This window comes from Nicotiana sylvestris, chromosome 5, assembly GCF_000393655.2.
Source record: "Nicotiana sylvestris chromosome 5, ASM39365v2, whole genome shotgun sequence".
In the NCBI taxonomy this organism is placed as follows: domain Eukaryota; kingdom Viridiplantae; phylum Streptophyta; class Magnoliopsida; order Solanales; family Solanaceae; genus Nicotiana; species Nicotiana sylvestris.
In genome coordinates this window covers 71,889,690-71,911,053 of record NC_091061.1, presented here as the reverse complement: position 1 = coordinate 71,911,053, position 21,364 = coordinate 71,889,690, and the positions used below count along the sequence as shown (strand labels likewise).

At 40.5% G+C, this 21,364-nt stretch overlaps 1 protein-coding gene across 1 annotated transcript; it reads right to left on the bottom strand.

Annotated features, from left to right (window-relative positions):
• Nucleotides 1-14,744: 14,744 nt before the first annotated feature.
• Nucleotides 14,745-19,354, bottom strand: LOC104231997 (uncharacterized). Its single transcript, XM_009785089.2, has 3 exons — nucleotides 18,591-19,354; nucleotides 16,382-16,628; nucleotides 14,745-15,373 (listed from the first exon to the last, which is right to left on the bottom strand). Exons 1-3 carry the CDS (start codon nucleotides 18,927-18,929, stop codon nucleotides 14,994-14,996), a joined length of 966 nt encoding a protein of 321 aa, XP_009783391.1. The 5' UTR covers nucleotides 18,930-19,354; the 3' UTR covers nucleotides 14,745-14,993.
• Between the last annotated feature and the right edge of the window lie 2,010 nt (nucleotides 19,355-21,364).

The following is a 21,364-nucleotide window of genomic DNA, read 5'->3' as shown; positions in this document are numbered from 1 at the left end:
ATTGAACAGTCTTGGCCCTCGAGTTCGGTCGCCCTTGAACCAAATATGTATCAATTGAATTAAGAACATAATAAAAAGACAGTGGTAACTAGAGAAAGGCAGTATATTGCTTTGTATTGCGTGAATAGATGATGTTTACAAATTATCAGACCCACTTTATATAGTAGGGGATCCTATTCTTGATACAATTCAAAATACAGTAGGAAACCCCATGATTGGCTAATTAATCGGCCTCTTCTTGATATGTGTCGGGATTCGCGCCGTGATCTTCACCCGATTGCAGATATTTCATCTTTCTGTTATTCGACTCAGTAAGCTTCCCTCGATCTCCATCTTATTTGGTCTCGATCTTGGACGATCTCGATTTTGGTCGATCTCAACCTTAATCGGTCTCAGGGCCTCGAGCTCGGCAACCTAACTTTGCACCATAGTTCGATATAATATGAGGCTGATTCTTGGCTTATCGCGCTCCAGTCTCGATCAGTCACTAAGGGCAATCCCAAATTTGACCATATACAAATAGTCCCCTCGTTTCTCGGAGAGAAGACAACGAGAAACGACATGAATTTTTCCAATCCTGTCTCGATGTGTCGTGACGTAAGAGACAAACCCGATTATGATGTCAGCGACAGTAGGTATTGAAATGTCCCGTCGATTTGGTTACCAAGGCATTAAAAGCCTGTCAGTTGCTGGTCAGCCACCATCGGATCTGAACCGCCACCAGCAAGTTATAAGTACCGCCACCTTCTTCCTCTTAAACTTTTACGCTCAAAATTTCCTTCATTACTGCTTCTCTACAAAAAATCTCTTTGCTTTGCAACTCTTGCTCCCAAATTTCTTGAATCTCAAGCAAATCACCTTAATTCCTTTTCTTCAACCTTATAATGGCAAAAACTTCTAAAATCGTACCGCAAAGGGAGACCGCCTCCTCTTCACGGCCCACCGGTGACGGAGCTACAGCGGAACCCCCTTGAGGATTTTGTTCCGGGAAGGTGCCCTACTGTCGCCTATTTTAGGATTGAAAACACCTCCTCAGTACCTGGTCATTATGAACGGGTCTCGAGGTATATATGCACGATAATCGAAGACATCCTCGAAAAGGTTAAAGAGGAGTGTAACTGGGTGAACTAGGATATAGTAGTTTCTTCTCTTAAGGAATCAATCACCACTCGCGTGGAGGGGTATCTAAGCGTTTACACTTATCCCTTCATGATGGGTCCCTTAGACCCCATCATCATCGCCTTTTGCAAGTGGTATGATGTCACCCTCAGCCACATCCAACATTCATTCTGGAGAATAGTCATTCTCCTTTGTTTCTTCACAAGTAAAATCGAGCGATGTCCTTTCACCCTCGATCACCTTATGCGCCTTTATAGTCCCAGACTTTATCGAGGAGGGCTGATCAAGCTCGCTCGCCGGGCGTCAATGCCCCATTTTCAAGCATAGATGACTCTCGTGACCGAGGTTGGATGGGCCGATTTGTCCGAGTAAGGACTTCAAACCCAATTCCTGCTGAAAAGATGCCATTTTCGGAGAAATGGAACATGCACCGTGAGTAGTATTTTGTCTCTCTAATTTTTTTTGTTTTACCTCTTATCTCCTTTCCTTATCTATATTTTTTGATGTTATAGATATAACCCAGGCGCATGGGGGTAATCCTCGATCTCAAGCGGGGTCGAGAGCGTAGTATCATAGAGACCTTACTCCGAGCATGCTTGGATGGAATTGTCAAAGGGTTAATGGGAGGCCTGCAATCATGGTAAGCTTATTTCTTTGAATGGTTTTCATTTGGGACACTTTCTCAAGCTTACTCATCTTCTTTCTTTTGTAGGCCTCGAGAAAGATGTGGAAATGATGCCCCCAACTGAAGAAGAAATCCTTTCCCAACTACCTGCTCCGAAGCAGGCCAAAGAGAAGAAGAGAAAAGGGGCTCCGATTTCCCCGAACTCGGAAAAGCAAAAGCCAAAGAAAAGACAAGCTCGTAAACCCAAGAGGAGCATCATCGCTCTATCTTTGGACTCAGTCCGTTAAGAAATGATCCCGAAGATGAAGACGAAGAGGAGTCAAGTTTGGTAGCCCGTGTGCGGGCTGGTTTTTTGATACAAAAGTCCGCCGAACTGGAGGGGGTTGATGAGGGAGCCTCGGCCAAAGTTCATGAACTAGAAAAAGTTGAGGCCACTCCATCCCAAGCCGAGATGGTCGAAGGAGAAACCGGGGGCGAAGTTTCCCGAGCATCTGAAGATGTCTTGAGGGACAATCTTGGAATGATTCATATATCCGAATCCCCTTAATTTTTGGATGTCATGATCCATGAGGCCAATATGTTGGAGGGTCGTTCTTGCGAGGGCCCTCAGGAGGCGGTCGATATTCATGGCTTCTTGGATGGAGTTGAGTTCAGTGCTTTCGGAGATGTCATCGGGCATGGTGACTTACCGGTGCCAAAGAAAATCATCTCCGGGTGCTACTAGGTCTTCGTCGATCCCAAAACTAGGGGACCGGTTCCCGGCCCCAAGTGTTAACCCCGACCGTAGGCAGAATATAGTTTTTTTCGTAGCACAGGATGCCTGGGTCTTCTCTCCCCCCGTGGGGATTGCGATCTATATGAGGTTCTTGGTGATCGACGAAGACCAAGATATGATAAATGTGGTGGGAGTCGCTTGTCTGTTCAACGAGGCACAACATGCTCTGAATTGGGTAACTTTGAGGGTCATTCCATTATCTATTTTAAACTTGGAGTCATAGGTAATTCTAACATTTTCTTCCTTGCTTGTAGGCTTTGTTGTTGCATCACGAGGCTTTCCTTCGAATCCGGGAGGAGCGCGAGGCTGAGGTTCGGGACCTCACTAAGAAGAATGACACCTACAAACTTCTTAATGAGAAGCTTCAGGCAGATCTAGTGACGGCCCGGGATGTGCATGCTGAGATGGCCGAACAGGTATTTCGAGGGCTTCACGATAGTGAAGACCAATTGGAGATAATGACTAATGATCCAGTTTTGCAGTTCCAACAGAGGCTCGAACAGATCGAGGATCTTCAGAAACAAATAGATACAATTTAAGCCGAGGCTGAAGAATTCAAGAAGAATATGGATATCTTAGCCTCGAAAAGGAGGCCGTCCAAGCAGAGTTGGAGTCGATCGAGTCCCAGCTTCGGGTTGCAAGAGAGAAAGCTTCGGTGCAAGCAAATAAAATTGAGGAGCTTCAGTCCCAGTTAGCTAACTTGGCTAATGAGCTCGAGGCGGCCAAATCTGAGGTTGCCACGACCACCACTGCTACTACGACCTAGTATAAGGTCGATGTCGGGGCTATCCAGGCGTAGGCCAAAAGCATGGTGGATCATGCAAAATGGCGAGCTCGAAGGGAAGCCCTCGATGAAATCCATGCTCAGGGCTTCGTTATACAGGCTGCACTCGAGAACGCCAAAACAGAAGAAGTTAGGGCTCAAAAGCTAGCCTTTCCCGAGGAGGACTCAGATACTTTATGTGAGTCTGAAGGCGGGAAAGATCTTGGGGATGAAGATGCTGCCTCTGATGCAGACCAGGCCTCTTAGGCCTTTAGGTTTTTTGTTTTTCTTTTGCATATTTCAGAGGCCATTTCGGCCATTGTATATTTTGTATTAGGCCGATTTGGCCTTTGTAAAAATTTATTGTATATAAATATAAGGCTTTTCATTCTTTTTTGGATCTCAAATTTTTTCCTTTGCTTTATCATTTGTGTTCACAAAGGTTGGAATGCCTTAGCATGAAACAATGAGGTTGTGTTCGAGGGTTCGAACATACCTTGCTTTTATTGCCTTTCTGGGTTGAGGCGTTATCGGGGTTCGATTTTACCAAAGTTTTCTCCCGAAAATATCTTAAGTTTGAGGGTCTTCCGAGGGTAGCCTTTAAAATCGGTTGAGAAAGAATTTTATTTTTTCTTTTTCGAAGGCCTATTTTTGATACGGATTTTGGACGTCTCCAAACCGTGTTAAATTGGCCGTTGCCTTTTAATTCAGGTGTAGCCTAGTGAGATTGCTTTCTCGAATTATCCAGGCTTGCCTAAGATTACAGTCCCCGAGTGGGTATGGCTGTGACCTTTAAATTAAAGGGTTACCTAAACGGTCTTATACCCTCGATGCTCGATAGTTCGATCTGTTCGAATTTATTTTTCGGATGGCAGTCCCCGAGTGCGGGAGTGATTATCTGAACTCTAGTTATGATCGGCCTTTGAGCTAGTTTCCATAATAGATCGAAAGTACGAAAATGAAAAGTAGAAAAACTTTTTCTAAGACATGAGATAATTGCAAGGAAAAATACTTCTCTTTATTCTTGTGAAAAATGATTACACGTGCATACATGTTTTGTGCCAGGACTCGAGAAACCTATGTGGGCACAGTTCATTTGACCGTTTGGCCCTTACAAATCTCACCTATCGAGACCCCTCTATTATGAAGTAATTTCCTCTTAACAAAGTTGACATCCAAGGGCAATGCCCCCTCAGTATTCGAGGTTGATTGTAGAGGAACCTCAGATACTGTTAGTGTTGTATTTGACACCGATTCATGATCAACCTTCGATTTTAAGCTAGCACGATCCTCTGTTGCCTTGTTAAAAACCTTGCTGAAAAACCCAATTGGGACAAAAATAGTTCAAGGGAAAAAGAGTGCAACACGTGCTTTCAAACCTAAAGGCTTCGTGCCGCTCCTTGTCGATAGCCTGCATGTGATAGTCAAAGAATAGAAAAATTGAAATGGTCGGTCATACCTCAACAGTAATATCGTTTGAGATAAGTTACATTCTAATTGTTCGGTAGTTGTTCTCTGTCCATCATTTCGAGCTTATAGGACCCTTTCCCTGTGATCTCGAGAATCTGGTACGGCCCTTCCCAGCTCAAACCCAATTTCCCTTTATTTGGATTTTGGGTGTTTAATGTGATATTCCTCAGTACTAAGTCCTCGATATTAAAATATCGAAGATTGGACCTTCGATTGTAATACCGTTCTATCCGTTGCTTTTGGGCACCCAATCGAACAAAGGCAGCTTCACGTCGTTCATTTAATAGCTCCAGGCTTGTATTCATGGCCTTGTCATTCGATTCCTTCGTCTCATATCGAAATCTAGTGCTCGGCTCCCCGACTTCGACCGGTATTAAAGCTTCGTCATTATAAACCAAAGAGAACGAGATGGCCTTGGTACTGGACTTCGAAGTTGTGTGATGCACCTAAAGGACTTCGGGCAAGATCTATCTCTATTTTCCCTTGGCATCGGTCAACCTTTTCTTGAGGTTTTGGATTATGGTTTTGTTGGTCGATTCGGCTTGCCCATTCCCACTAGGGTGATAAGGTGTTGATAAGATCCTTTTGATCTTATGGTCTTCGAGAAATTTGGTCACCCTGCTATCGATAAACTGTTTTTCGTTGTCACATGCAATTCAGATGGTATTCCAAATCGACATATGATGTGGTCCCAAATGAAGTTAATGACTTTCTTCTCCCTGATCTTTTGGTAGGCCTGTGCTTCAACCCATTTAGAGAAATAGTTAGTCATAAATAAAACAAATTGAGCCTTACCCAGTGCCGATGGAAGAGGGCCGACGATGTCCATCCCCACTTTATGAACGGCCATGGCGATAAAACCGAATGCAGCAGATCCCCAGGTTGATGAATCATTGGAGCATGTCTTTGAGATTTATCAAATTTTTGACCAACTCTTTCGCATCTTTTTCCATATCGACCCAGTAATAACCGGCTCTGATTAACTTTCTGTCACAACCCAAACCGATAGGCCGCGATGGGCACCTAGTACCTTACTTAACCGAGTACCAACATAACGAATATTTTTGTATCATGCTATCATAGGTAAATAAGATAGAAAGGTTTCCATGGGATAACTAGAATAAAATATGTAATACCAACTTATACATAAGACATACGGGCCTATAAGACAAAAATGATCACTCGTACACTAAATATAGGCCAACAAGGCCATACAATATTTTATGTACATGACATATGTCTACAAGCCTCTAAGAGTATATAAGTATCATAAAGGCCAGGATAGGGCCTGCTATACTAAACAATACACGTCCAAATCAAACTGACCAAATAAGCAACTCCGGAGCAAATGGAGCGCACCAATATCTTCTGCTGAGCTGATAGCCTACTTGGAGGACTCTCAACCTGTCTATCGGGACCTGCAGGCATGAAACACAGCGTCCCTAGGCAAAGGGACGTTAGTACAAATAATGTACCGAATATGTAAGGAATGAAAATCAATAAATAATAGACATAAGAGAAACATGGAGTAAAAGACTCGAATGTAAGTCTGAATAGCTCTATGACTCATTTAATACTTGTAATGTCATTCATATGCATGTAAATGTCATACCATGCATAGGTATATGTGTTCATAACATCATCAAGCCTCTGAGGGCATCCCATCATATCATCTCGGCTACTGTGGGCAAATCATCAAAGTATACCAGCTGATTAGGTGGTGGTGCGTATATAATGCCGTAACCTTTTCCCATATCCCATATATATATATATATATATATATATATATATATATATACATACATACATATATACGCGTATATAATACCATCTGGTCATGGGTCAATGTAAATGAATACAATGGATGAGAAGTACGTCAAAAAATCTTTCGGAGTATCATAAGACCATTATGCCTTTGATTAATATCATGAATTAAACTTTTTTCAACTTACGTATTTTTTTGAGACCCATGAACAGAAGATGTAATAATAAGACACATGAGAATTCAAGAATATAGGCACCTCTTATACTTCTATGAATAGAGTCATTGATGGAAGTTGTGCATTTGATCATTTCGTTTGTGTCGTATAGATCATACCAAAAGGAAAAAAGGGATAACCTTAACATACCTGAGCCGATTCTCTTGACGATCCCTTTAACACACGTCAATTATGACAAATCATGTAACGACGAATCGAAGTAGGGAAAAATTCGTATAATATTCTTGAGAATGATTGCACCGTACTCCCTTAGAATCGTAAAATCTCGCTGCTATAACATTACAAAGTCTCATTTGAGTGAGAGATTGAAGCAACTCACATTGCTAATGAAGTTCACCTTGTTGAAGCCTTTCACATAGATGTAATACATCTTTATTTTAAATTTAGAGATGGATTTTAAGTCTTGGTGGTGTGGGCCCCACCAATCAAGACTTGGTGTCACATACCTTCTTTAAAATGTGCCACCTTTCCATTTAATTCAAGAGTCACTATATGGCATAGTGGGCTACCACGTGTGGGAGCTTAATCAAACTTATCCAAATAACTATCCACTTAATTCCTTAATTGATTTGTTAATCCCCCATTAATCCATAATTATCCACATAATTAGGAATTATCTCAAATTACTTAAAATACTATTCACTTTTACACACTTTGCACACCTTACTATTATGGTCATGTGGTATCTTGTATGACACTAGTCCATAAATATCAGGTATTATAACTCAGACCGTATTTTATCTCAAAATATCAAACCTCGACGAAACTTATTTTCTTCGATTCGCTTACCCTCTCACCTTCATGAATTTACTTATCGCTTTTTTAAAATAGCATAGTGCTTATAATCTCAAAATAATCTCATTCCCGAACTTACGTCGGTTAACTTAGGACAAAACTTCAACATACAAAAATGCGGGATGTAACATCTCATTTCCGAGCTTATATCAATTTACTTATGGCGTACTTTCATGTGCAAAAACATGGGGTGTAACATCCGAACCAATGATTTGGCGCCTGAGTGGTTCCCGCATGTGTCTTCATGGACTTCCCTCAAAACATACTCGGTATCTCCCGGTCCCAGGCATATCGCTAGCGGACCGTCGAATGTCCTCCTGAGTAAGGTTCCATCTTCGGACAAGCTAAATCGGGCTGCCTTTGTGCACAGAGCCCTCGATTCCTTTGGATTTAAGGGAAGTTTTCCGGTCTTCAAATATTCTATGTTTTATTTCTCCAATACCAAGTCAAGCGTGTGGAGTTTATTTCGGCGTGACCTTCTTCTACTACCGACCTCATAAGCTGTACGATCTCCCCCAAGTTGAGATTGTTGTCTTCGACCGACGACCCTAAGTTTGTGAGGGCATCAACTTTACTATTTTGATCTCGGGGCACGTGCTGCAAAGTCCATTTTTTGAAACGATGCAACGTTACTTTTAGCTTGCCCAAGTACCTATGCATTCGTTCATCCCTAACTTTGAATGTTCCATTTAGTTGGTTTACTACCAGGCAGGAGTCACATTTTGCCTCGATCACCTCCATTCCCAAGACTTTGGCTAGTTCGAGACCTGCAATTATGGCCTAATACTCGGCTTCGTTACTAGTCAATTTTACAGTTCTAATAGATTGTCTAACTATATTGCCCGTGGGAGGCTTTAGTACGATGCCAAGTTTGGACCCTTTTACGTTCGAGGCACCATCCGTAAAGAGGGGCCAGATTCTCGAAGATGTTCTTGAGTTTACCAACAACTCCTTTTCGACTTCGGGTATTAGGGCCGGTGTAAAGTCGGCTACGGAGCTTGCCAATATTTGGAATTTAATGGTCGTTCAGGGTTGATATTTGATATCGTATTCGCTGATTTCGATGACCCATTTGGCCAATCTTCCCGAGAGTTTAGGTTTATGCATTATATTTCGTAAAGGGTAGGTTGTCACAACACATATATGATAGCACTAAAAATATGATTTTAGTTTCCTATGCACTTAGCAAGGCGAGTGCCAACTTTTCTAGGTGAGGATATTTAGTTTCGGCCTCACCTAAGGTCCTACTGACATAATAAATCAAAAATTGCATACCTTGTTCTTCTCGGACTAGGACTCCATTTACCGCTACTTCCGATACCGCTAGGTACAAGTATAGTCGTTCATCCGCCCTAGGCGTGTGAAGCAATGGTGGGCTCGATAAGTATCACTTAAGTTCCTCTAAATCTCGTTGACATTCTGGGGTCAATTTGAAATTGTTCTTCTTTTTCAGCAACAAGAAGAATCGATGACTTCTATCGGATGACCTCGAGATGAATCGACCAAAGGCTGCAATACGCTCGGTTAGCCTTCGTACACCCTTCACATTATCTAGTACCGTGATATCCTCGATAGCTTTGATCTTATTGGGGTTGATCTCGATTTTCCGATTGGACACCATGAATCCGAGAAACTTGCCGGACCCGACCTCGAATACATATTTTTCTGGATTCAGCTTCATGTTATACTTCTTCAATATACTGAAGGTTCCCTGCAAATGCTTTAAATAGTCCTCTGCTTGTAGGGACTTAACTAGCATATCGTCAATATAAACTTCCATAGTTTTTCCTATTTGTTCTTCGAACATTTGGTTTACTAGTCGTTGGTAAGAAGCACCGGCATTTTTTAATCCGTATGGCATTACGTTATAGTAGTACATGCCATATTTAGTGATGAAAGAGGTTTTTTCTTGGTCGCCCGAGTTTATCCGTATTTGGTTGTACCCGTAATGGCCAGCGAGAAAATTTAGAGTCTCGTGGCCAGCCGTGGCATCGATCATGCGATCGATGCTAGGCAAAGGGAAAAAAATCTTTGGGGCATGCTTTATTTAGGTCTTTATAATCTCCACACATTCTTAGTTTTTTCCCTTTCTTAAGAACCACGACTACGTTCGCTAACCATTTCGGGTATTTGACCTCCCAGATGGACCCTATTTTAAAGAACTTAGTTACCTCGTCCTTGACGAAGGCATGTTTGATCTCGGACTAGGGTCTCCTTTTTTGTTTCACCGGGCAAAACTTCGGGTCCAAGCTCAATTTGCGAGTAGTGATCTCCGGTGGGATCCCTGTCATATCGAGATGGGACCAAGCAAAACAATCCATATTAGCTATAAGAAATTGAATAAGTTTTTTCCTGAGCTCGGGAGTTAACCCCGTGCCTAGATATACTTTCCGATCAGGCAGATGTTTGATCAGCACAACCTGCTCCAGTTCTTTGATCGTTGACTTGGTAGCATCGGAATCATCGTGGGCAATAAAAGATCGAGGAACCCCTAAGTCATCATCTTCGTCAATCCCTTGCTTATCTGATTGGGTCGAAGGTGGAACCAATAATTGCTATTTGGTTCCCTGTTTCGCTTTTGAACCTGAGTCCTTAATTAATGAGAGTGTTGATATCGGAATTACTTCATCGATCGCAAGCATCTCAGCAGCGGGTTGTTCCCCGTAAACCGTCTTTTCCCCTCCGGTGTTGGAAATTTTTATACCTGGTGGAGGGTCGAAGGTACTGCCCTCATTTGTGGATCCATAGTCTCCCGAACAGGGGTTGTATCGCATGTCCCCCTCGATTACATAGAACTTGGTTTTCTGTATAGTACTGGCAACGTTTACCGGCAATGTTATTTCTCTCTTAGTAGTTTCGCAAGTCATGTTGAATCCATTCAGTACTCGGGCTGCTAGTACGGTCTGGTCTTGCAGGCCGAGTTGTTCTACGACCCTCGATCGTAATATGTTGGCCGAGCTACCTGGATCAATTAGCACACACTTATCTTTAGTTTTATTCATAAGTACAGAGATTACCAGTGCATCATTATGAGGCTACATGATTCCTTCCACGTCCTCGTCGTTGAAAGATAGAGTCCCTTCTAGTAAGTAATCTTGAGAATATTTTTCTCTTGTGATTGACATGTTGGTGCGTTTCATCATCGGACCTTGGGGAACATCGACCCGTCCAATGATCATATAGATGATGTGCTGGGGTTCGTCTTGCACGTTTTGCCTGTTGGAATCTCTGTTTCTTAAGTGGTTCTTAGCTCGGTCACTCAAGAATTCTCAAAGATGACTGTTGTTGAACAAACAAGCTACTTCCTCCCTCAGTTGCCGACAATCCTCCATCCCATGCTATATGTGCCATGATATTTGCATATTTGGTTAGGGTCCCTTTCTGCTGGATCAGTTTGCAAAGGTCGAGGCCACTTGGTATCTTGATGCGTCCAATGGCCGATACGATTGCAACTGCGTCTACACTAAAGTTGTACTCCGACAATCGTGGTGCCTCTTTGGGACCGATAGATCTATCGAATCCATTTTTACTCATAAGTCCTCATAAACTTTGACCTCGATCATTTCTCCTCTCATTCCGTGTAGAATTTTCCCCGGATCTACTGCCTCTACGGTATCTATTATACGGTTGATATCGATCTCTATTCAATCTTGGTTCTCGGTTGATATCCCTCTTGATTCTATCTACGAGTCTGACATGATAAATGGACCCAGAAGGAGCCCCCAGTTGATCATCCTCGACCCTGATCTTCGACTAATACCGATTGTGCACATCGGCCCATGTGATAGCTGAGTATTCGATCAAATTCTGCTCCAACTGTTGTGAAGCCACAGAACTTCGAACGTTGAGACCTTAAGTGAAAGCTTGAACAGCCCAATCGTCGGTAACCGGTGTCAAATCCATTCGTTCCATTTGGAATAGAGATATGAATTCTCTAAGCATCTCGTTGTCCTACTGTCTTACCTTGAAAAGCTCCGACTTCCTGGTTACAATCTTAATGGCCCCGGCGTGTGCCTTTATGAAAGAATCTGCAAGCATGGCAAACGAGTCAATAGAATTAGGCGGTAAATTATGATACCATATCATAACACCCTTCGATAGAGTCTTCCCGAATTTCTTCAGCAACACGGATTCGATCTCGTCATCTTCCAAGTCATTTCCTTTGATAGCACACGAGTAGGAGGTGACGTGATTGTTTGGATCAGTCGTCCCATTATATTTAGGAATCTCGAGCATACGGAACTTCTTAAGGATTGGATTCGGAGCCGCACTCGGGGGGGGGGGAAGGTTTTTGTACAAACTTTTTGGAATCTAGTCCTTTCAATATTGGTGGTGCCCCCGGGATTTGATCGACCCTGGAATTATAGGTTTCCACCTTCTTGTCATTTTCCTCGATCTTCTTTTTGCCTGTTTCGATTCGCTTTGTTAGTTTTTCGAGCATCTTTATAATAGCAGGGTCAGTCTTCGATTCCTTCTCGTTCGACCTCTTCAAAACCGTTTCGACCCCATGTACGATTTTATGGGATGGCTCGGGTTCGAACCTGCTTGGTGTGTGGTTTTGATTTTGGAGCTGGGTTGTTGCTGCCTGTTGAGCCTGCAACATTTCGAAGATCACCCGCTGGCTGATCCCACCATCTTTACCACCATGTGTGCTATAACAACTCAGCCCGCTAGTGATATTGTCCGCTCAGGGCCTAGGCCCTCACGGATTTAAAACGTGTCACTAGGGTCTAAGGCTTGTTAACTTATATACCCAGCATCCCTCTCGTGTTTTGCCGATGTGAGACTCTGTCTATAGTCTAGGGTGTTACATACACCCTCTTATGGACTCATCGTCTTCGCTTAGGTTTGCCCCACCGCATGGAATTTGCCTAGACTCAGCACTGAGGTTTGCCCCACCTAACCGGGATTTGCTTAAACTCAGTTGAACACTGACCCACCATCGGCAAGGCTGAAGCAAGAGGGCTCTGATACCATCTGTAACAGCCCAGCCCGCTAGTGATATTGTCCACTCAGGGCCTAGGCCCTCACAGATTTAAAATGTGTCGTTATGGTCTAAGGCTTGTTGACTTATATACCCAGCATCCCTCTTGTGTTTTGCCGATGTGGGACTCTGTCTATAGTCTGGGGTGTTACATGTGCTCTGAGTAGCTAATCGGGCATCCCCGTGGATGCTGCTTTCGAGATCAACGACCAAATTCCCATTGATGGCTACATGTGAACTGACGTCGATTGGATCTATAGCTGGAAGTCCATCGAGGCCAGCAGGGGGTACAACGTTTCCTGGTGTAATGTCCTCATTTTCGCTGTGGTGGCCGAGATCATTGTCAATGTGTTGAGGTACTGACTGAGAGTTTGACATTTTTTAATTCTGTAATCAAAGATATTTCAAAGATCAAGTGTAAAATAGTATGTGTTATAAAAAGTTGTACCATGTAACCACTATTATCCTTAGCCCCACGATGGGCGCCAAAGTATTTACCCTAAAATCGAATAATAATTGAATTTATATGTCGTTTTAAGAATACGTGATATAACTTGGCACAAATTAAGAACAATAAGATAGTATTGAAATAGACAATTAAAGAATAAATTTAAACCACACAAATTGAACAGTCTTGGCCCTCGAGTTTGGTCACCCTTGAACCGAATATGTATCAATTGAATTAAGAACAGAATAACCAGACAATGTTAACTAGAGAAAGGCAGTATATTGCTTTGTATTGCGTGAATAGATGATGTTTACAAATGATCAGACCCCCTTTATATAGTAGGGGAGTCCTATTCTTGATACAATTCTAAATACAGTAAGAAAACCCATGATTGGCTAATTAATCGGCCTCTTCTTGATACGTGCCGGGATTTGCGTCGTGATCCTCGCCCGATTGCGGATATTTTGTCTTTCTGTTATTCGACTCAGTAAGCTTCCCTCGATCTCCATCTTACTCGGTCTCGATCTTGGGCGATCTCGATCTTGGACGATCTCAACCTTCATCGGTCTTAGGGCCTTGAGCTTGACAACTTAACTTTGAACCATATTTCGATATAATACGAGGTCGATCCTTGGCTTATTGCGCTCCAATATTGATCAATCACACGGAAAGGGCAAGCCCAATTTGACCGTATATATGTAGAAGTACTTGAATAAAAGCTACGTGATGCAAATTGTATTAATATGTGGATTTGGTGCATTTGTACATGCTTGATTTGGTTATTTGAAAGCATGCCTATTGCCTTCTCCTCAATTTGTGCACGTTATTATTGATAATCGTTGTTTCTTTGTTTGTTTCATGGATATTCCTCTGTTATTATACATGCTATCGAGCTATACATGTCATATAAAGTGTGTATCTTTTGACTAAACCTCGTCGCTACTTCGTTGAGGTTAGTGTTGATACTTACTGAGAAAATCGGGTCGGTTGTAGTCATATTATACTTCTGCACCTTGCGTGCAGATTTTGGAACTGAGTTGTTGTGGAAGACGAAGTCTAGCTTTTAAGATGTACCAGTGTTCCAGTTGCAAGCTACCATTCTGTTCATGGTAGTTTAGGACTTGTACTTCTATTTGTGCATATCTAAACAGATATTGTATTTTCTTCGTACGAACATTGTGAATCTAAATATTAGTTGTAATGATTTTTGCATTCTTATTTTCATTATCCATTTGATGATTTTCCTCTCGAGTTGTGTTATATGCTATTTGGCTTACCTATCGAGTTGGATTAGGTTCCATCACAACATTTGTGGAATTTTGCGTCATGACACCTGTGATCGGTAAAAGTACGTTTAGGAACCATGAGCTTAGCACTCCATGAGGATCTGCTGAAAATTCAGTAAAAATATCAGAAACTATGGGATATGGCCATGAAAATATCAAGGCAAAGACCATGAGAAGTTTTCAGAATTTTTGTTGGTGAGGTAGTTGAAAGCGTACTTATTCATGATTATAAATAGCAATATTGAATTCTTTTTGACACAAGTATCTCTGTTGGCTAATACAAATGCAACCACGGGCTTTGGTTTATGAAGCATGTGTTGGTGTCATACCATTTATTTGCAGCTAGTAGCTTTTTTGAAGTTTGAATAGACATTTTTTTAAATTCGTTTTGAAACACGGACACTGAAATGGGCCTGCAGAAATGCTATCGTCTTGCGTCAAAGCTCCAGTAGAATTTGAACTCATTGGCAAAATTATCGGGAGACAATTGAGTTTGGTTCATTTCTATTGGATAGCAACATCACAAAAACTGTCCATCCGGTAGCAGCATATAAAAGAGGACCATCACCATTCAATAAACCTAAATTTTGAGATTAACGACCTATTTTTTGGTAAAACAAAAAGTAGTATGCCAATAATCGATCTCCGTTGAACCAGATTCTGATGTTTATTGCGCATTTAACAAATGAACAAGAACATACATGCTCACTTCCAATTCGAGAAACATTTCACCGCAGGGGCTGCTGGTTGTAATGGCTCTTCTCCTTTTTCTTTGCAGCAGCCAGCCTTGCATTCCTTGCTGCAGCCTCACTAGCCGCAGCTTTGGCGGCAGCATCTACCTCCTTGCTTGATTTTTTCTTCTTGAGAGATGCCACTTTCTTTATCTTGTCCTTCACAAGAGAAGTAGATGCATCTTCTCCCTTCTCGGTCTCATTGGTCCCATTTCCAGCCTCAACACCATTGGGTTGATCATGTTGCTCCTTAGACTCCTTTGATGATTTATCCTTCTTCTTCTTCTTCTTTGCACTCTTGCTCTCCCCGGGAGTATTATCATCCTTCTTAGCCATCTCCCCATTGGGTTTTTCCACCTTCTTATCCTGTGCAGCACCTGCAAGTGGAATGGAGCACCAAGTCACATTGGAATAGTCAATGCATAATGCAAACTGCGTAGAGAAATAGCGAAAGCTAAACACAGACACATTCCAATCCATAATATATTTTTATTAAGATAGAAAATTTGCCACAATATTAGAGTTCCAACTTTCAGGCTCAGCAGAAGATAAACATTCTTTGATTCAGGGAGTTGGAAGCAAGAACGAGAGAAGGAAAAGAACAAACGCCAGATGACTTAATCGATAAAGCTCACCATGGACAAAACAAGTCCTTCTTGTATTATTTTTTAAAAATGAAAGGGGGAATTAATGCAGGGGCTAGAGGGTATTTGCTGGGCAATGCCACAAGCCACATTGGAGAAAGTTGGAACAGGGTTGGCTGTATGCATTGAAAGAAAACTCAGCATATTTGAAGGCGAAAAGGAAAATACAAGTAGCCTTAAATATAGGTCCATCCTTTGCTATCTTTTTGGAACAGTCAGAGCTTTGTAAATGAGCTCCTAATTGGACACAAGTCGAACAACACATACTATACTTGCTTCTTGCAAATCCATTTGCGAGAATAAGGATACCCTTTACTTTCATGCCATCCCTTTCTGTTCTCATATCTTAATGCACGTATTTAATTTTTTTTTCCTCTTTTTATAACAATGCTCGCATTTAATATTTAATTCAACCGAAGAGGATCCACTTTTCAGGAAACACGAGTCAAAGCACTAGAGATGTCTCTCAGTTCTTCCTACACATAATAGTAATTTCACTATTAATAAATTTAGATGCAGGAAAGACAGCAGTACAATGAATACAAATCAGAAGTGGATAAATTGTGCGGATTTTCTTGCGGAAGCAAAGCATGAAGGGATAACAGTACAAAGAGAAATATAGGCAGTTCACGAAATTGTACGAATTTCTCATGGAAAAATAATTGCTATGCAATGGCCTCTCTAGCTTTCCCTTTTGGTGAAACAGGCAAAGTTCTAGTTGCATATACATAAACAAATTACCTTGTGAATCATCATTGCTCTCAGTTTTGTTTAATCCAAATTCAGCAAGCATAGCTTCAAGCTCAGCAAGTTCCTTTTTCTTAAGTTCCTTCTTTGAAAGCTGCCTTTCCGACTCTTTGGGTGCCACTATTTCAGCAGGCTTCTTAACAATTGGCTCTTTCTCCTCTGGAACATCAGGTTCTTGCTCATGTTCTTCCTCATTATCATCATCTGCTTCATCGACGCCTTCGTCTTCACTTTCACTTTCCTGATATGAACAGATTACAAGACTTAATGCAGATAAACTGTTAAACTAGTGAAACAAAAGAATGAAAAATAAATCTACATTTCTAAGACACTATAATTTGATCATCAACAAATAAAAATATATTTTTTTAGAAAGAAAGAGGGAAAATAGCATATAGGGAGAGAGCAGAAAAGTTCTGTTATACCAAACTCTTTCGTTGTTCCAAACACATAACAAAATAAGCAAGACATGAAATTGGTTTTGTGAAGCAACTGCAGAACTAAGTGTGGCCATCTTTAAAGAGATGTCAGGGAATATATTTCAGTTAAAGAAACACTAACTAGTTATTGATAATCCTTCAAAAATGTCTCAGCCGGAAATGAACCACTGGCAACATGAAAGAATAAGGCAAGAACAAGAATTTTATTCAAAAATGCAAATACAACGAAAAGTAATTTATCAATCAAAAGCTCGTTTGGAAACATAATATGAAGTAATAATCCATCAAAAGAACAGAATAGGAGCAACAAAGAGTGAGGGAGACAGCAACAGGAAAGAAAGACAAGGAAAAAGAATGGAGGCAAAAATCATAAATCCTTGGGCCCCCACAAAAAGCCTAGAGTACGCTCCAAAAATTGTACACAGAAAATCCAATTTTTTATAATGATGATAGCGAGCCAGCTTGCTTGCACCTCGACTATTCAACAGAGTAACTGCTACCTTGCACTAGCACAGTACCAAATAACCCAGCGTTTTTTGTCACTTCTGGGATCTGAACCCTGATATCCAAGGTTTGAAGCCCCTTCTTTGACAGCTAGGTCGTACCCTTGGGTACCATAAAATCCAATTTATATTATTGAGAAAATAAAAGATATTCTAGGTGAAGGATAACTTGACCAGACTTTCAAATGAAAATGGATTTTAGATTTTTTTTTTCAAGGCCATCATATATTGCCTATATAACCAAGAAAGTGACATTGAAATGTGGAAACTGCTTTTTTTTTAATAAGGAAAACGCTATTAATATTCAGCACCGTACAGTGGAAACTATCCAACCCCACTGGGTTATATTGGTTTGCAAGTCAAGATTACAATACATAGCTTTCAAATAGTTACTAGTGCATATACATTTTTGTAATTGGTGTATAACATAAATTACAATTGGACTTGAAATCGTCTTCAGTCAACATCATGTTATCAGTGTACAATTGTTAACATCATAAAAGCCCTATTGTCCAACATCTGCTTCTAGTTGTTTCCTGTGATTTACGGGTAACTGCCATCTCAACTGACGAGTTAAGGCCGATAATCTGGATATACAGCTAAAGAATCTAACCTTATCAAGAAATAATTAATGAAAAAACCAGAATACAGAGAGATATAGGTACCACATCTGATACAAGTAAAATTGACCGAAGACACTCCATAATGTGGATCTAAGAAAGATAACTGTGAAATCAAAAAGTACAAGATAATATTATACACCAGAGATAAATGCAGGAACAAGAAAAAAGTGTCCATGGACCATTAGCAACGAACATACAAACTAAGATAGAGTAAAAGAAAACTAAAAGATAAGAGATATGAAATTAACTGCATTGAGGAATATCAATAATGCATTCAAAGCCAGTAAACATCTCTATACCAAACAAAAAAGAAAATGAGTAGAGCTAAGCCATTATCCTTCAGTGATTCCAGTTGACCTTACTGACAAGGGAAATAATTTTGACTTCATACATGCAGCTGAACACTCCCAAAGCCATCTGAGGCACAACCATCGTGTACACAAACATAAATTCATACACAAGACGCATACAAATTATACGACCATGTGGGCAAATTAGAATGTTCAAATCAACTCAATACTACCAGCATACAGTCACCGAAAGCACCATATAACTCTAAAATAAGAAAAAACACTAACAATAAAATATTTACACGATAAAGCTTTAAACCAAAAAGGGTGGATCAAAGAATTCACACCTCCACATCAAGAGTTACAGTTTCCTTTGGCTTGTCATGCTGTTCGTTAGCAGCAGAATCCGCTCCCCAAACAGCCTGGGGAGGGGCCGTAGTAGCGTAATAATCATCATCGTCTTCATCATCAACATCTGCCCATGATTTCACAGTCAATGGTGCCGGAGCCCAGAAAACGGCCTCAGATTCCTTATCAGCCTGCTTCTTCACATTTTTGGAAGATGAACCCTCAGTGCTCTTCCCCTTATCAGACTTCTTCTTCTTCCTTAGGGTTCCAAGTGCCGCAAATACGTTATTGTTGCTTATCACCAACTGTTCGTCCTTCCTGTTTCCACCTCCCACCATCTTTTTTTTTTTCCTTCCAATTTCAAAAACAAGCAAAAACCCAACAACGTACGTTTGTCGCTATGTTCCAAAAGTTTATCACTCTATGTATACACAAAATCGGGCGAAGATAAAATGCTGAAGATTGCAAAAATATCTAGGTTCTTTCAGACAGATAAGATCGACTAAAATCGATGGTTCTTGGGAAAATTTAAGAAAAGACCCAGATGGATTTTCGAAAAATCGATAAGATTTATATGATCTGATCGGGTTAAAGATAATTTTCCGAGAATGATTTTCTGGAGAAGATGGTGGATCCAACAAAATTTATAGGGGATGGTCGGTTAAGGTTAATTTAGGGTTTGGCTGAGAGCATAAGGGTGTGGCTGAACCTAACAAGAGAGGGGAGGACTAAGGATTGTGTTTGATAACTAATAAAATATAGCAGTGGAAGATTATTACAAATGTTATCAAATAAAGACGGTAAAGTAAACTGATATATTATTCGAATTCAAATTGACGTATATAATGTATTTGTTACGACCCGGATTTTCTATTCTCGGGAATCGTGATGGCGCATACTAGTGAAAGCTAGGCAAGCCGACCAATTAAACTATTTACCTTATTTCTATTTTTAATCCGATAACGGTTAAGAGCCAACAATTAGATAACAACAGAATTGAATAAGCGGAGGATTGCATTGTAAAGATTTAATAATACTGCTAATACCAATCCATAACAAATCTACCCAAGACTGGTGTCACAACTTCACAGACTATCTAGGAGTACTACAAATAAAGGTCTAAAAGAAATAAATACAACACCGTCTCTGGAAATACATGAAAGAAATAGGAATAGTAGATAGAAGGAAACGCCAAGGCCTGCGGACGCCTGCAGGACTACCTGGGGTCGCCTGATGAACAAGAAACAACAATCTCGCTGCGGTCCGAAGTCTAGACACTTACCAGCACATGTGGTCGGTTGTGCTGATACTTCTATTTATAGAAAAAAAGAAGTTGTTGTGTAAGTTGCTACTGCAAGCTATTGTGTAAGTTGTTACTACAAGCTACTGTGTAAGCTGCTAGTATACCAAATATGGATAATCTTCTACTAGGGGTAATGATTGTCCATAACGGAGTACTGAAAGGATAAGCTCATTGTATCCGATATGGATAATCTTCTACCGGGGTAATGTTTATCCATAATCAGGTACCGAAGTGATAAGCTTCTTCAGGAGGTTTATTTCCAATAGAGTACTAAATAGATAAACATATTTACAGCGGATTCCCATATGGATAAGCTTCTTCAGGATACTTATTTACAATGGAGTATTAAATGAATATTCATAATATAATTATAATACTCCCCCTTGGATGTTCATTAAAAGATAATATGCCTCATTAAAACCTTACTAGGAAAAATCACGTAGGAAAAAATTCTAGTGAAGGAAAAATAGTACACATATTTAGTAATACGCATCGCTATGTGCCTCATTAAAAACCTTATAAGGAAAACCTCATGGGAAAAAACCTTAGTAAGGAAAAAAGAGTGCATCGCGTATTTTACTCCCCCTGATGAAAACCTTATTTTAAATATTTGAGTCTCCGCATTCCAATCTTGTATACCATCTTCTCAAAAGTTGAAGTTGGCAAAGATTTATTGAATAAAACTGCTGGATTATCACTTGAACGGATTTGTTGCACATCAATGTCACCACTTTTCTGAAGATCGTGTGTGTAGAATAATTTTGGTGAAATGTGCTTCTTTCTATCTCCTTTTATAAATCATCCCTTCAATTGGGCTATGCATGCAGCATTATTTTCGTATAAAATTTTGGGTCTTTTCTCACATTCCAAACCACATTTTTCTCGAATAAAATGAATTATTGATCTCAACCATATGCATTCCCTACTTGCTTCATGAATAGCTATTATCTCAGCGTGATTTGAAGAAGTAACAACAATAAATTGCTTTGTGGAGCGTCATGATATGATAGTACCTCCATATGTAAATACGTACCCGGTTTGAGATCGAGCTTTATGTGGATCAGATAAATAACCTGCATCTACATAACTAACAAGATCTGCACTATCTTTGTTAGCATAAAACAAACCCATATTAATAGTTCCCTTTAAATATTGCAATATATGCTTAATCCCGTTTCAATGTCTCCGTGTAGGAGAAGAACTATATCTTGCTAGTAAATTAACAGAAAATGATATGTCAGGCCTTGTAGCATTAACAAGATACATTAGTGCACCAATTGCACTAAGATAGGGTACTTCGGGACCAAGGAGTTCCTCGTCCTCTTCTGGAGGTCAGAACAAATCCTTATTCACTTCAAGTGATCGAACAATCATTGGTGTACTCAATGGGTGCGCGTTGTCCATGTAAAAGCGTTTTAAGACCCTTTCTTTATAGGCAGATTGATGGATAAAGATCATGTTTGCTAAATG